The sequence below is a fragment of the Gracilinanus agilis genome, chromosome 2, assembly GCF_016433145.1.
Source record: "Gracilinanus agilis isolate LMUSP501 chromosome 2, AgileGrace, whole genome shotgun sequence".
NCBI classification, from domain to species: domain Eukaryota; kingdom Metazoa; phylum Chordata; class Mammalia; order Didelphimorphia; family Didelphidae; genus Gracilinanus; species Gracilinanus agilis.
In genome coordinates this window covers 17848447-17864804 of record NC_058131.1, presented here as the reverse complement: position 1 = coordinate 17864804, position 16358 = coordinate 17848447, and the positions used below count along the sequence as shown (strand labels likewise).

Sequence of the window (16358 nt, the reverse complement as noted above, 5' to 3'; positions counted from 1 at the left end):
CTGAGCCAAAATAGAAGAACATGGCTTAGCCTGGGCTGATGATTTAAGGGACTGACTGACTCCCTGGCCCATGAGAGAAGGGGGAAGGGATAATGTTCAATGCAATTAGGAACCGTAAAGAGTTTCTGACAACACAGATGTTATGTGACTTACCCAAGGAGACAGATAGGATGTGTTAGAAATGGACATTAAATTGAGATCTTCTCAGCTTCCAGGACAGATCTCTATCTATTATACCACCCTGAATTTTAAAACAACATTTTAAAAAGCCATAAAATCTTCCCATGATCCTCAATGGTGACTTCTGCCCATCGCCTCTTAACTTGGGTCAAGTGCCCCAGGAGCTTGTCCGTTTGTTACACAGTGACATTTTGCAATCTGACAGAAAACCAATATTTCAGAACTACTGATGTCAAAAACTCTTATACTGTTAGATATGAGTTTTCCCCTGTAGCACAAGGTGGGGAAACTCCTTTAGTTTGACTTTCTCATTTTGGAGTGGAAGGAACTGAGGCTGGAAAAGTTTAATAGATGTGCACCTCCTACCTCCACCTCAAAGAACCTCTGGGTTCTTTTGAAGCTTAGCTCAGGTGCTACTTCATTAATAAGGCTTTTCCCCTACCTCTTCCTAGACTTTTCTAACTCTTGCAATTAAATTTTCATTTTTTGTATATTCCTTGTATTTACTTCTATATATGTGATGTCCACTTATTAGAGTATAAACTCCCTGGCGGTAGGAATTATTTCATTTTTGATTTTATGTTCCCAACACCTAGCACAATGACTGTTTCATGATAGACACTTAATAAAGATTTATTGAATTGAACTGAATTGAATTGAGATGTCCAAGGTGACCCTAAGTAACAATAAGCATAATTGATTTCAAACAGAAGTCTTTTGATGCCAAATCTGGCCTTGTTTCCATTAATCCATACTATTTCTCAATACCTCCATGCACTCAAGAATGTCAAATCAGGGGGCAGCTGGGTGACTCAGTGGATGGAGAGTCAAGTGTAGAGAAAGGAGGCCCTAGATTTGAATCTGACCTCAGACACTTCCTAGCTGTGAGACGCTGGGCAAGTCATTTAACCACCCTTGCCTAGCCCTTACTGCTCTTCTGTCTTAGAACCAATGCACAGTATTGATTCTAAGATGGAAGGTAAGGGGTTAAAAATCTGTCAAATCAACATTTCATTAAATTGGCTTTCTGTTCAATCAGTGTGAATTAGTGAGATTTTACATTATGATCCTGATTTTCAGACTGGCATTTCACAAAACAATCACATTTTATTTGGAATAAATTTTTGTTCCTTTGGAAGAGGACCAGTAACATCGTAACTCGCAATTTGGATTTAAGTGAGGCAGAGCTGCACAGTGGTTAGCCTCGCTTTCTCTTTCAGAATCCAGGGAGAAGACAGAAGTCAGGACCATTGCTGATGGCCTGGGATATAGTGAATGATCTTGGTATCTTCTATATTTGACCAAGCTCTAAGAGCTTCACAGTGCCTGCTTCCACTCCTCTTGTGGCCTTTGGAACAAATAATTTTCATCTATTCCTTCTGGCAGGGGAAGCCTTCAACACACTTGGAAGTGGACATCTCCCCTAACATGCCAACACATTTGAGGCCTGTTGGTTCACTTCAACCTGGTTTAGCCTGTCTACTGAGATGGTTTTATGAGTTCAAATCACAAGTGAGAGTTGAGTGAAAGATAGACCTCAACAGTACATGAGCAATCCTGAAAAGGTCTCACAAGCCTTCACAGCAGGGAGGCTAATCCTCATTGAAAATCCCATATACCGCATATGGAGTAACAGATATGAACAGGTACAGGAAAACAAGATCTCAATATCCAAACAAGTCAGCTCGGTTTCATCTCGTGCTAAACTTGGTTTCCATGTATTTGTTTCTATTATCTTACGGGGTGACAGTTTTTCAACCTACCAATGAGTCACATTTTTCTATACCCTACTCAAGTATAATTATCTTCCAACAGAGATGGGCAGAGAAGGGCAAAGTGAAAGGGCTTGAGAATGGTTGCCATTTATGAGATTTGAAAAGGTCAAGAGAATGAGCCACCATAAATCAAGCAGGTGAAGCTTTTGATGTCATTTTTTAGAAGCTAGATGGTGAAGTGCGAAGGCTCATACAAACCTGTCTGTTCAAGTGAGCAGAAAAAGAGAAAAGGGAGCATCTATCTGTCTGGAAGTAAATTCATCTTTTCCACTTAGAGGTTAACTTAAGTGAATGCTGTGTAGAAACAACTTTAAACCCGCTGTCCTGGGAGACCTAGGTGGTATAGGCAAGAATGCCTTACTTCAAATTCCAGACAATGGCGTGGTGTGTGTGTGGGTTGATTAGGCAGATATCTCTTCTACATTAGAACTATCCCCATTGTGGCTTCAATATATGGTGCGTCAGCAGAAGAAATGAAATGACAGTTTTGGGGGAGGATGTTAGAAGCTGCAAATGATCCAAGAAGGCCTGCAGATGACAGAAAAAGTTTAGAAATTCAGAAGCACATAAATATGTGTATGTGACTATAATATCAACATTTTAACACCAGAAATATACACAATTTCTTTCACTGTAAACACTGCATAAAATAAAAAGAAAAAAAATTCAGACTTTCTCTGGTAGGAAGGGAGGGCCAAAAATTTTAGATGAATTTTCCAGATCACTCTGTGCCCCTAACCCTTGCAAGGTGGAAGTATTACCTGCAGTTATTTTTCTTTTTCTTCAGTCATTTCATCCGTGTCCAACTCTTTGTGACCCAATTTGGGATTTTCCTGGCAAAGATACTGGAGTCAGTTACCATTCCCTCCCCAGCTGATTTTATAGGTGATGAACTGAGACTAGCAGGTATAATAATTAAAAATTGGGTGGCCAAAATGTAATAGTTAAACTTTTGGTTCGACAAAAATCATTATGCTTAAAACAAACAAATAAACAAGAATTGTTGTAGTTGCCATTTATAAAATTTTAAAAATAAACTGAGTCTCTTAGTAGCTTTAGTAGCTTTATTTACAGCGATATAGAGATATTAAAGTGGAAAACATAGGAAGAAGGTAGAAAATATCACCTAGCTATGTAAGGGGTAAATAGGGGTTTTTGGTTGGGTAAATATTAAAAGGTTTGGTTGCTAGGGAATTGAATAATTATCATTCCCCAATTAAAGAATAACCTCATGTCAAAATGTCTTTTATGGAAATTTATTTACAAATGAGAAGAAGATAAAATAAGAAAATCAGAGAAGGATAGGATAGGATAGGATAGGATAGGATAGGATAGGATAGGATAGGATAGGATAGGATAGGATAGGATAAGTAATCTAACACACTAGGTAATTTGCTCTGGCCTCCTTGTTCAACCCAGGCAGATCAAATTAATACTCAGTAGAAGGTGAGCACAAGGCCACTCTCTTTTGAAAGCGCAGTTTCTTTTAGAGAAGTCCAGGAAGATTAGTTTTTATACTCACCACGTGTAATTCCAAAAGAGAGATTTACAGCAGTATCACTTAGTCCAAGGTCTCAGCCAGTGGTCAGAGCTCCTCCAGGTCCTAGTCACCTACCACAAGAAGAAGCAACAGCCAAGAGAGCAAGCCCTGGAAGTTCTTTTAATTTATCCAGACCATTTCTTTCATCACTCCCTGTGCCTTCCTCTTAGTTTACGTGTCCAATCACAACAGATGCTTTTCTTAGGACTGTCTAGGGGGCAGTCAGTCAATTTTGATTTGTCACCCATTCTTGTACACATGGGTCACAGAACTCCCCACTTGAGAGTTAAGAGAGTTAACTCTTTTGGTGATTAGATTTAAGAATTGGCAAGGTAGATTTAATCTTATTATCATAGCTAAAATACCATAAGTAAGCCCTAATCCTAGAGCCTCCAGACCATGAATGTGAATTTGAATTAGAATCTCACAGGAATCCAAAGTCCAGGTGAGGAAGCTGAAATCCAAAAAAACCAAAGACACTGAAAAAACCATTGAGAATCTTCAGTGCACATAAGGTCAAGACTGTCAAGAATCTCACCAGAGCTCACATTCCCTAGGCTAAAGGCCACCATGAATGAAGAGCCACAGAATGAACCAAGCACAAAGAGAGTCAAAAAATGAAGAGATAAAATCTCTCTCAGGCTCTCATTTTTATATATGTTTTTTCCCCACCCATTAGCTCTCCTAGTCACATCTCAGGAATCAATCACAGCCTTTCAATTTGTCTAGCACTTCCCTGGAGGGGGCAATGCTTGTGGCCTATTAGAGTGTGAACTTTCTTTGTTAGTGACTTACTAAGTGTTAAGGAGGGATAATTTAAATTCTTGATTGATTAACTTAAAATAGACAAAGGTGATAAAAAAAAAATTCCCTTTCACTCTGGGTTAAGTGACTTGCCCAGGGTCACATAGCTAGTAAGTGTTTAAGGTCAAATCTGAACTGAAGAAGAGGAGTCTTCTTGACTTCCAGCTCATTGCTCTATCCACTCTACCACCTTCATTTCTAGCTCCAGTTATTCAGTAAACATGCCTTTGTTAAAGCTGAGAAAAAGACTGAAACCAAGACCCAGAGACATAGAAGGAGAAAGGGAGAGACAGAAAGTGATTGTACCCTTTAAACACTTATTCAAGTATTTTACCATTATTCATGAAGAAATAGCAAATAAAATTATTATAGAATTAGTATATTATTTATGTATTTGTAAAATCACATATAAATATTATATATTTATATAGTTATATAAGATTATTAAAGCATTTGATAAACATTATTAGCAGATAATTAAAATGCGACTATTGCTCCTGCTACCATCTAGTCAATCCAAATCAATAAATATTTATAAAGTACTTACTATATATCAGATATGTTTGGCATCATAGAGATGCCAAAAAGAGATTTAGCCCTTTTCTTCAAGGAGTTTACAGTCTGATGAGAGAAGTCTGATGAGAGAAGGAACATGTAAATAACTAGGTATGTACAAGATAGCCTGGAGTGGATGCAAAGCAATTTTATAAGGAAAGAAGTAGTCTTCCAGGGAAGGAGAAAGGGAGAAGCATCTTGCAGAGGGAAGGACCAGAGCTGAGTCTTAAAGGAAGAAAATGAAGGTAAAACATGACAGTGAAGAGGTACAATATTCTTGGGATAGGGAGCAGATGATGAAAGGGCATGAAGAGGGAAGATGGAAGGTCCTGATTGCAGATACTCCCTTGAGGGAAAAGAGGCCTAAGATGTCATCCCTTGGTTGGATGGTATTGGAGAAAATCCAACCCAACAAGACAATGAGGCTCAGCTGAGGTAGGTTATCTGGGTAGGACATGACGAAGAAAAGTTGACTCATAATGTATTCAGAATTCCACCTAGCAGCAAGAATTCCAGCTCCATGAAGGTGGGTCTTAAGCCTTTAGATAATAATAGTTATAATAACTAGTATTCATATAGTTATGATTTGTAAATCATTTAAAAATATTACCTCATTTGATAATCTACCTACAAGGAGATTAAAACCTTAGCTATGTGACTGTGGGCAAGTCATTTAAGCCCCGTTTGCTTCAGTTTCCTCATCTGTATAAGGAAATGGGAAAGGAAATAGCAAGCCACTCTAATATCTTTGCCAAGGAAACACCAAAATGGTGTCATGACAATTCTGATAGGATTGAAAACAATTGAACAACAACCAGCACAAGAAGATTGATACTACTAGTGTATACATTTTACAGATGTGGAAACTAGGTTGATTGAGGTTAAATAAGTTGCCCAGTGTCACAAAGTTATTGAGCATTTAAAGCTTAATTTGAACTTGGGTCTTCTTGATTCTCAGTCTAGCATTACATCCACTATTACCATTCAGTTGCCTCTGTGTCATTTGAAATTATTGTAAGCCCTGGAAGACTACGTCTCCCAAAGCTCCCTGCTACAACTTTTTCACTTCTTTTGTGGGAGGTGTCAGAGAAACTATAAAAGAGAAAGTTTGGTGCCTTTTCTGGCTGGATCTGGGAGGCTCTGCTCCCTCTAGCCTGGAGACTGGCTGATGCTATCTACCCTGATCTCTCTCTCTTGAGGCCTTTTTCCCTTTCTATCTATCTCCTAGTTTTTTCCTAGACCTTCCCCTTTCTAGTTTAAATAAAACCCATCTATTCGAAAACCTAAAGTTGCTCTCAGATCTTTTACTTGAGCCCCAAAGGGCTCTGGTCAATTCCCCCCTGCCGGGGCTGGGGATGGCTGCCTTCCTTTCCCTTCCTCTACCTTCCTCTCTCCTTTCTCCCATCCATCCTTCCCTTCCTCCAATCCTCCTACCTTCTCTCTTCACCCCCTCACACCTCCTTAGAGATCTAGGAAGCTTCCAGGGCAATAGTACAATTGAGTACTGGAACCCTTTTGTCTCTTTTTGGTGAAATCTAAAACCTGCTAAAAGAGGGTAGGAGGAGGGCTTGATGTAACCCCAGCTGTAGGGAAAATGATGGTAGATATTAGTTTTATTGTTAGTTTTAGCATACACATTCTGTTTATTCTCCATTATCTGTTGAAAAAGGGCTTTCCTGGTGGGGCTGAATGCTTATGGTTAGCATAGTTGGCCCATTTTATTAAAAAAACTAACTCCTTTAAATGAAAGTCATGAAAGGGATATTTAGCCTGGATAAAAGAAGACTAGACATAGAATGAGAAGGCTGATAGTGGTCTTGAGGTGTGCGAGGGGATCTCATCCATAGAATGTCAGGCCTTGGTCTAATTAGCCCCATATTGTAGTACCAACAGCAATGGATAAAAGTCTTCACAAGAGAAATTTGGTCCGGATACCCAGGGGTGGGAGGGTGGGGGGTACAAGATAAAACAAAACAAGCAAAAATCTCTTCACAATTAGAGCTACTGTGAAGTGTGCTGGGCTCTCTCGGGAGCTGGTGGGATTTCCTTCCATTGGAAGTCTTCCAGTAGAGACTGGAGAATTGCTGGCTAGGTGCACTACTGTATCACGTAGATTCCTTTAGTGTTTGGGTTGGGCCAATGGCTGTAGAGGTCCCTTCCAGCTCTCAGATCCTTTATTCTCCCATCAATCCCCAAACACCTCCATAATATCCCTCATACAGTCTCTTCTCTTCACTTACAAGACTGTCACCTAAGCTGAGGTCCTCACTGCTCCCCTGTACAATGGAAATGGCTTCCTGACTGGTCTGCTTGCATTCATTCTTTCTCCTCTCAAAGACATCTTCCATACCTGCAATCAGATGGGTATTGCAAAGGCACCATTCTGGTCTTTTGCTCCCTTTCTTCAGAAGCTTCACTGGTTTCCAGTAGCCTTAAGGATAAAAGGCTTTATCCCCTCTGCCTGGCAACTAAAATCTTTCCTGATGTGCCTATGTTCCCACCGTAATTGGGACTGTCGTTTGGGCAGAGAAAGTACAACGAGGACGGGTTCCAGTGGCTCCCGTCTCATGAACGCTACACTTCTTTCTTGGAAGGCTGTCCTTCTGTCCCCTAAACCATATGGCTTCTCCTCATTTGGCACCAATTTTAAAAGCAGCGTTAAAACAAAACAACCCACCTCTCTTCTTTAAATGATGAGGAAGCCATAGATCAGTAATCTAAATGTTCTATGAACTATGGCTTCAGTTAAAAAGAATAAATAAAACATTGAAGCCCTTAGTAGGCACTTGTGAAATATTTATGCCTAGAGAACTTGGCTTTTGTGATTGTGAAAGGCTGAGAAAGTCAGAGGAAACAGTCCTTGTTTATTCTTTTTAGTACACATCAGAGATAATGGAATTTGTGGCTTAGGATAGCTCTGGGAGGGTCAGAGCTCTTGGCAGGGCTCATCGAGCTGTTCAGGGGTATTTAGAGCTCCCTGCTATATCCACACGGTTGTGAAAATCTACATAGAGTAATAAGAATAACTAACATTTATATAGTGCTTACAATGTGGCAGACACTGTGCTAAACACTGCATGATTATTATCGCATTGCATCCCCCTCACAATAAATTGAAGAAGTCGGTGCTCGTACTATGTATCTTTTGTAGATTAGAAAACTGAGGCAAACAGTAGTTATGGCTTGCCTGGATTCACACAGCTAGTAAGTGTCTAAGGCTGCTTTTGAACTCAGATCTCTGGACTCCAGGGTCTATGATCTATCTACCTTGCCACCTAGCTTGGGTGACATATTTTAGCCACACAGACATCTGCATAGATACAGGATTCATCTGTGATTTCATTAGCACCGAGTCGTATCAAGCCAGATCACTGCCTATTTGGGAGTTAAATCCTAAGAAATTGAGTGAGGCTCAGAGAGGTGAGATGGCTTGTCCAAGGTCCAATAGCTAGAGACTGTCAGGCTTCAACCAGAGTATTTCTATGGGCAGGAACAAGAGCTGGATTTGCAGTCAGAGGTCTTGGGTTCCCATTTTAGCTTGTGTGACTCTGGGTAAATTACCCCCCACTCAACATGCATACAAAATCAGCATATTTCAGAAATTCCACCACTAGAGACTCATCTCTTTGAATTAAAGAGCTTCCTATTAAAATGCCTAAATGGAGGCAGTAGGACCTGGGTTCAGATTTGATTTTAATTTGTAGCTGTGCAACCCTGTGCAAGACATTCAACCCCATTTGCTACTCCTTGCCCTTCTGTCCCAGAATTATTACTAAGACAGGAAGTAAAGTTTTGAGGGTTTCTTTTATGCATATATACTCCTGCTGGGACTAATGTCTTGAACTAAACCAAGACCTTGAGGAAATAGATCAGAGCCGAAGTGTCCAGAATGGGGGAAAAAAGGAAGTGAAAAGTAAGAACAAAATCTTCATCTATTTCAGTTATTCAGTCAACACCTTTTTCTTAAAGACCTACTCCTTGCAAGGGCCTAAGCTGAAGAGAAAAAGAAAGTCATTGGCCCTTCCTTCCTGGCACCCATTGTTTGGCAGGAATTCCAGGGGATGGTTTACCAGTGGTTCCCAAACTTTTTTGGCCTCCTGCCCCCTTTCCAGAAAAAAAATATTACTTATCCCCCTGGAAATTAATTTTCTTTTAAATTTTAATAGCATTTAATAGAAAAGATAAATGCACCTGTGGCCATCACTGCCCTCCTGTATGGCTGAAATACCCACCAGGGTGCGTTGATTCCCCCTTTGGGAATCATTGGTTTAAACCTAAAGCTTGATAAGTTCAAGGGAGGGAAGAATTCTTTCTGACTGAAAGAGCCAAAGAAAATAGAGTCGTAGACAAGGCTGGAAGATAGCCTAGAGGACTGCACTGTACAGTAAAAAGAGCATTAGATTTGGAGTCACAGGACTTGAATTCAAATTCCACCTCAGACATTCATTATTAGTATGACTTTGAACAAGTCATTTAACTCTCCTAATTTCAACATCATTAAAATGAGACAACTTGGACTAGGTAGATTTAAAGTCCTCTGCTGCTCTACTGCTTCTAGTTTGTGGGTCCTTACAAAGGAGTCCACAGACCCTCAAAGAGTCAATGGGTATATTTCAAGGGATCAGTAAGGCAAACTGATTAGAAGGACAAGTCACTAGATCTTCATTTGCAGATAATTGGTTTCCTTTTTAACCAGATGTACTTTATCTGATGCATTTAGAAACATTCTCCTGAGATGGGGACCACAGGATTTCCCTAGATTACCCAAGAAAGCCATATCACACACACACACACACACACACACACACACACACACACACACACACACACACAGTTAAGNCACACACACACACACACACACACACACACACACACACACACACACACACAAAGTTAAGAAGAAACCTTGATCTATTCTAATCTAACCCCTCAATTTTTAAGGCAGGAGGCCAATACACAGGGAAATGATATGACTTGCTCAATGTCACATAAATAGTAAGAGTCTGAGGCAGGATTTATTCAGACAAATAATCCTCGATTTAGATTTGGGAGCGACCAGCTCTAAATAGATGAGGAAAAATGAAACCAGAAAGGTTAAGCAATTTGCCTAATGTTGCATAAATAGGTCAGAAACCAAGATTTGTATATGAAGCTGGAAGACATGACAGAGACTTTTTAGTCTAGTCTTCTCTGTTTATTGATGAATAAGTGGTGGCTTTGGTGAGTTAAGCAAATTTTCATAGCTCCCCAGTAGGAAGCATCAGAGGTGAAATTTGAACCCAGGTCTTCAAACTCCAGATCCTTGGGTTTCAAATGTCCTCTGATTCAGATACTGAGTTCTTTCCACCATAACACATGACCTAGGTGTGTTTTGTTGTTTTTGTAGTTGTTCAGTTATGCCTGACTCTTGCATTTCACTTGCACTAAGCTGTTTATAACCCAATTTGGAGTTTTCTTGGCAAAGACTTTGGGGTAATTTGCCATTTCCTTCTGGAGTTCAACTTACAGTTGAGGAAACTGAGGCAAGCAGAGTTAAGTGACTTGCCCAGGATCACATATCTCTTAAGTGTCTGATATTAGATTTGCACTGAGGAAGATGAAGTTTTTGGACTTCAGCACTCTATCCACTGTGCCACCTAGCTGCTCAGCCTAGTTGTACTGTGGATCTAAATCTTTTATAGATTATTTTGTTTTTTTCAGGATACTATAAATTTCAGAGAAGACAGAACTTCAGAATTAAATATTAAAGGATAAATAGAATTTCAATGGATGGGCATGATGAAGAGGAAATGCTGACTGGAAAAGACTGAAAGGGGATTTGAATGTAAGCTCCCTGAGGGGAGGAACTATTTTTCTTCTCTTTGACTGTCTCTCACCTTCCTTCCTTCTCTCCTCTACCTCTCTCCTTCTCTCTCTCCTTCCTTCCCTCCCTCACTCCTTCCTTTCCTTTCTTCCTTTCCTTTCTTTCTTTCCTTCCTTCCTTCCTTCCTTCCTTCCTTCCTTCCTTCCTTCCTTCCTTCCTTCCTTCCTTCCTTCCTTCCTTCCTTTCTTTCTTCAAGTCAAGTGACTTGCCCAGGGTCACACAGCTGGGAAGTGTCTGAGGCCGGATTTGAACCTAGGACCTCCCGTCTCTAGGCCTGGCTCTCAATCCACTGAGCTACCCAGCTGCCCCAGTTCTAGGAATTTTCCTGGAATCACACAGCAAATAAGTTAAGTATCTGAGGCCAAATTTGAACTCATGCATTCTTGACTCCAAGACAAGTACTCTAAGAACTATGACAATCTGGTTCTGAGGTTGATTATTTTAAGGTCTATTCATCCAATTAATGTATTTTTTTAAAATGAGGACAATAAAGGACTGGAGAGTTGAACTTTTTTGCCCCAAGCTGTAGGGTAAAACAGTGACAGAAGGGAACTAGAACCTGAGTCTCTTGCTATCTTTCCCACTTTGATGTTCCTTTTATATTTACTTCTCTTTATACAGGTCATATTCCTCCTTCTGTCCCTGTAAGCCAGACCAGGGGCTGGCTTTATTGCTCCAGGATCTTGCTGGGCTCCTTACTGAGGAGTAAGATTGCCAGCTTCCTTGGCCTTTGAGTAGTCTCAGTCTCCTTACTGAGGGTTTCAGACAAATGCCATCCTTGAGTAAAAAAGTTTCCCATCAACAACATGTCTGACCTGAGCCCTGGGCTCTGGCTAAAGCCCTGGGCCAAAAGCTAACATGACCTTTTAGCATGAAAGGGACACACTTGGATTTGTGGGATGGCAACATCTCTGCTGCTTTAGGGGCCCGGCTAGAGTTTCTGCTGCCTTTTCACAGCCCCGAGTCCAATTCTGCTTTCTGAGTCTCTCCCAGACGTCTTACACAACCTCTGTGGGGTAAGAGTCAGTCTAGCCATTGTGGAAACTCTGAGCCACAGAAGCTGAGGCAATCACTCAAGGCCACAGAATGATAATAGAGAGCTGGGATGTGGGAAAATGACTTCGCTTTCTCTCTCTTCCTATCGCATTAACTTACAGAAAAATCTTCGTCTACTGAATATACAGCACATTTTTCTCTGCACCCAGGTTGATGCACGTCAGAGTTCTTGGTCTTTGCTTTGTCTTCTACCATTTAACCTACTTCCCTTTATGCCAGATCTATAGGGACAAACTAGCCATTCCTCTAAGACAGTGATGGGCAACCTTTTGAGCTCGATGTGTCAAAATTCACCGAAAAACCGAGCATAATTCGGGTGGGGGTGTCACTTTGAGAAAAAAAAACATAATTTTTAATTTTATTATTCAAATATTAAAATAAATATTTGAATTAAAAATAATAATATTTAGAGTTTAAATAACAAAAATGTATCATTGTAATCTATAACTGTATTTAATGAACCAAAATAGGTAAATTAATAGAGGTAGAATTGTCATCTATAGTGCACAGAGTGTCTACACTACACTACAGCCAATGTTTCATCCTTGGCATGCAGCCCTGTACCTCTCCTTATGTAGTCTCATGGGGCTGCATGTCATCAAAAATAGCTACGTGTATCAGTGCTGACACGTGTGTCATAGGTTTGCCATCACCACTCTAAGACCTCACTACTTCAAGGAGCAATGACCCAGTCCAGTGATGGGCTAACTTTTTAAAGAGGGGGCCAAAGGAAAGGAAGTGCTCCTCTGTCAGTCTGTTTCTAAGGCAACTCTTTCGAAGTTTTGTTGTATTGTATCCTACTCGTATTCATCAGATTTGGAATAATGCTGTGCAGCCAGTTAGAACATTTCAGGGGCCATATCTGGCTCGCCTGCTGTAGTTTGCTCATCACTGACCCAGTCGGTGTAAAAGCTCTCTCTGCTGAAGTAAACATCAACTGAGTTGTGCAACTCAGTACATAAAAAGATTTCTTTAAGCATTCTTGGAAATAGCAATAGATTCAAAGTCCGAGAACTTGAGTTCAAATCCCTCTTCCTCCTTCAGAAGAAGTATCACTTATCAGAAAGGAGCTATGATTATAAATAATTCACAGTCCTGTAGTCCCCTTGGTGATGGGACTTTCTGAGCCTCTGTAGGATGATTCTCTATAGTGGATTAATAGCTCTTTGGTGGCTCTATATTTGGAAAATCCATAGAACTTTGCCTCAGTTTCCCCACATGTCAGTTCAGAATAATAAGAATCATAATACTTCATAAGTTGCTTGTGTGCATGAAAAAATACTTGGCAAACTAAAACTGTTTTCTTGGTTCTGATGTGGTATTTCGTCAGTGTACATCATACCTCATTAGGACTATCTACCAATACTAATGAACGTGGCAATTAACACTGATGCAACACTTGAAGGTTTGTGAAGCACTTTAAATATATTAAATTTTTTTGGTCCAATTGGGTAAAACCTGTCAAACTGTATATTCCAGTGGCATTTCAAGAACCTAGGGTCAACTCTGAACCCAAAGAAGAAATCAGAGAGAGCCTTTGCATATGCATATACCACCATTTAAGTTTTGTAAAGCACTTCATTTTATTTGAGTCACTCACTAAGACTGCGAGGGAGACACACCAGAATTATTCTCCTGATTTTACAGATGAGAAATCTGAGTCTAAGAAAGTTTAAGTAACTTGTCCATGGTCCCACAAGTGGAATGGCAGCAAGGCATGATCCAAACACATATCTCTCTTGATTATAAACTCAGCATTCTACTATTGTACCACATCACCTTCATATATTTATCAACTAGGGAGCAACTGGCTAGCAGAGTGGATTGAGAACCAGGCCTAGAGATGGGAGGTCCTGGGTTCAAATCTGGCCTCAGATACTTCCCAGCTGTGTGACCTTGGGCAAGTCACTTAACTCCCATTGCCTAGCCCTTACCGCTCTTCTGCCTTAGAACCAATACATAGTATTGATTCTAAAGTGGAAGGTAAAGGGTTAATATTATATATATATATATGTATATATATATACATATTAATTACCTGTCTATCTATGTATCTATGTATGTATCTATCCAGGTATCTATTTATCTATGTATCTATGTATGCATGCATTTATCTATCTACCCATCCTTCCATCTATCTATCCATCTATCTATCAGCCTATCTATGTGCCTACTAGCTATCAACTATCTGTCTATCTATGTACTGCCTGACTACCTGCCTATCTCTCTCTTCTATCAGCCTATCTATTCTCTATTTATCAATCTACCTATCTACTCACTGCTTACCTATCTGCCCATCATTTGCCAATCAGTCTATCTAAATATCTTCCTATCTACCTCCTGGATGCCTCACTGCCTATCTTTTCAGCGACTTATCTACCATNATATGTATATATATATATACATATTAATTACCTGTCTATCTATGTATCTATGTATGTATCTATCCAGGTATCTATTTATCTATGTATCTATGTATGCATGCATTTATCTATCTACCCATCCTTCCATCTATCTATCCATCTATCTATCAGCCTATCTATGTGCCTACTAGCTATCAACTATCTGTCTATCTATGTACTGCCTGACTACCTGCCTATCTCTCTCTTCTATCAGCCTATCTATTCTCTATTTATCAATCTACCTATCTACTCACTGCTTACCTATCTGCCCATCATTTGCCAATCAGTCTATCTAAATATCTTCCTATCTACCTCCTGGATGCCTCACTGCCTATCTTTTCAGCGACTTATCTACCATCTGTCTCTCACCTGTCTATTGCTCCTTCTCCATCTCTCTTCCAGCTGCCTATCTATCTAGCCATCCCTCTACTATCAGTCTACTTAGCAGCTGCCCCCTGCCTAGCTGCCTATGTATCTATCTAGTCATTCACCATCAGCATGTCTAGCTACCTGTCTTTCTCTCTACTATCTACCTATCTATCTGTCCACAGAAACACAAACATATGTATGTATTGGGTAGATCTTTATCTCTGCCTCTATAGCATCTACATTTCACTCTCCATAGATCTATATCCTGGTGCTCCTCTTCATTGACCCCCCCCCCCATTGCCTAGGAAACCAATTGAGAATTCACTTCCTTCTAGGTCATCTCTAATCAAATCTCTTCATATTTTCCAGCTTTGTTTCACACAACTCCCCAGGGCCTCCAAGGATCCCTGGGATTTGCCAGCTTTCCCCCAATGCACATTGAAGACTTCTGAGCTTTTTCATGATCCCTAGAGCTGAATCTTTCCACATGTGGAGTATGACTTCTCTGAAGGCAGGAGATACTCCCTCCACCTTTTTCCCAGTAACTCAAGCTCTTAGAATAGCTCTTGGTACATAGCAAATGTTTTATAAATATTTGATTTTTAAAAAGTTTTTATTTGTTCACTCATCTAATGGACCCCCTCCTTATTCATATATACTCATCTCTAGATCTGATGATCTCTAAAGGAAGTCCCTTTGAAGTCCAGCTCTCTGATCCTATGAGCATCACATTTCGATTGCTATAGAGGACTTCAGTGTTTTATGGTGAATGGAGTATGGCATAATGAATAGAGCCCTGAACTGGAGTCAGGAGAGATCTGGGTTCAAATCCTGATATTAGAACTTGCTAAAGGTTAGGCATTGGTCAACTGACTTCACCACTGATTATCTATTCTCTCTTTGGCAAAGTGGGAAAAATAATAATAATAACTACCAATTTTATGTCACTTTGAGGCTAGTGAAGCCCTTTATATCTATTATCTTATTTTTTCTTTACAATAATCCAGGGAAATAGATACTATTATCCTCATTTTTGAAGATGTGAAAACTAACGGAGATAGAGATTAAGAGCTTGCCTCTGGGCCACACAACTGGTTAGTGTCTAAGGCAGGATTTGAACTTAATTTTTCCCCCTGAGTCAAAGTTAATTGTGCTCCCCACTGTGCCACCTCACTGCCTCTAACAATGCTAGCAAAAGCTGTCCTAAATTGTCTCCTAGAGGCCCAAATGAGATACAGCTCTAAGCACTAAATAAATGTAATGAGGATAAAGATAGGACTGGTATAGTAACACAACCTACTAGACCCTTGATAGAGGTAGGGCAGCAAAAGCCTGTTTAACTACAGTCCTACCTACTAAGTCAATAAGTTCCACAAAGGCAGGAACCACATCATATTAGTTGCTATATCTCTCCCTTTTTAAGCTAAGTTAGTTGATAAACACTTATTAAGCGCCTAATATTTGCTAGGCACTCTGCTATGCACTGGAGAAAAATCAAGAAATTTCGAGCTATTTACTCCAACTCATGCTTGATCAACAAATAAGTCATTAGCAAGCATCTATTCAACCCCTACTCTGTTCAATACTCTAGTATAGCAATGACAAACCTTTTAGAAACCGAATGCCCAAACTGCAAACTGCATGGAGAAGGGGAGGAGCACAGTCCCACCCCAAATCCCTCTGGCTTTCTAGTAACAAATTCTCGTGAACTCTGTGCTAGAGCAACAGTGGGCATGCCCACAGAGAGGGCTCTGTGTGCCCCCCTCTGGCACCCATGCTGTAGGTTCCCTAACAAGGCTCTAGAAAATAGAAAG

General features: G+C 40.2%; 1 protein-coding gene across 1 annotated transcript in view; it reads left to right on the top strand.

Annotated features, from left to right (window-relative positions):
* The first annotated feature begins 1727 nt into the window (after positions 1-1727).
* Positions 1728-16358, top strand: part of ADAMDEC1 (ADAM like decysin 1) — a 63376-nt gene continuing 48745 nt past the window's right edge. Inside the window, exon 1 of the mRNA XM_044659257.1 lies at positions 1728-1826. Coding sequence (XP_044515192.1) covers positions 1728-1826 — 99 coding nt within the window. The remainder of the gene's footprint in view (positions 1827-16358) is intronic.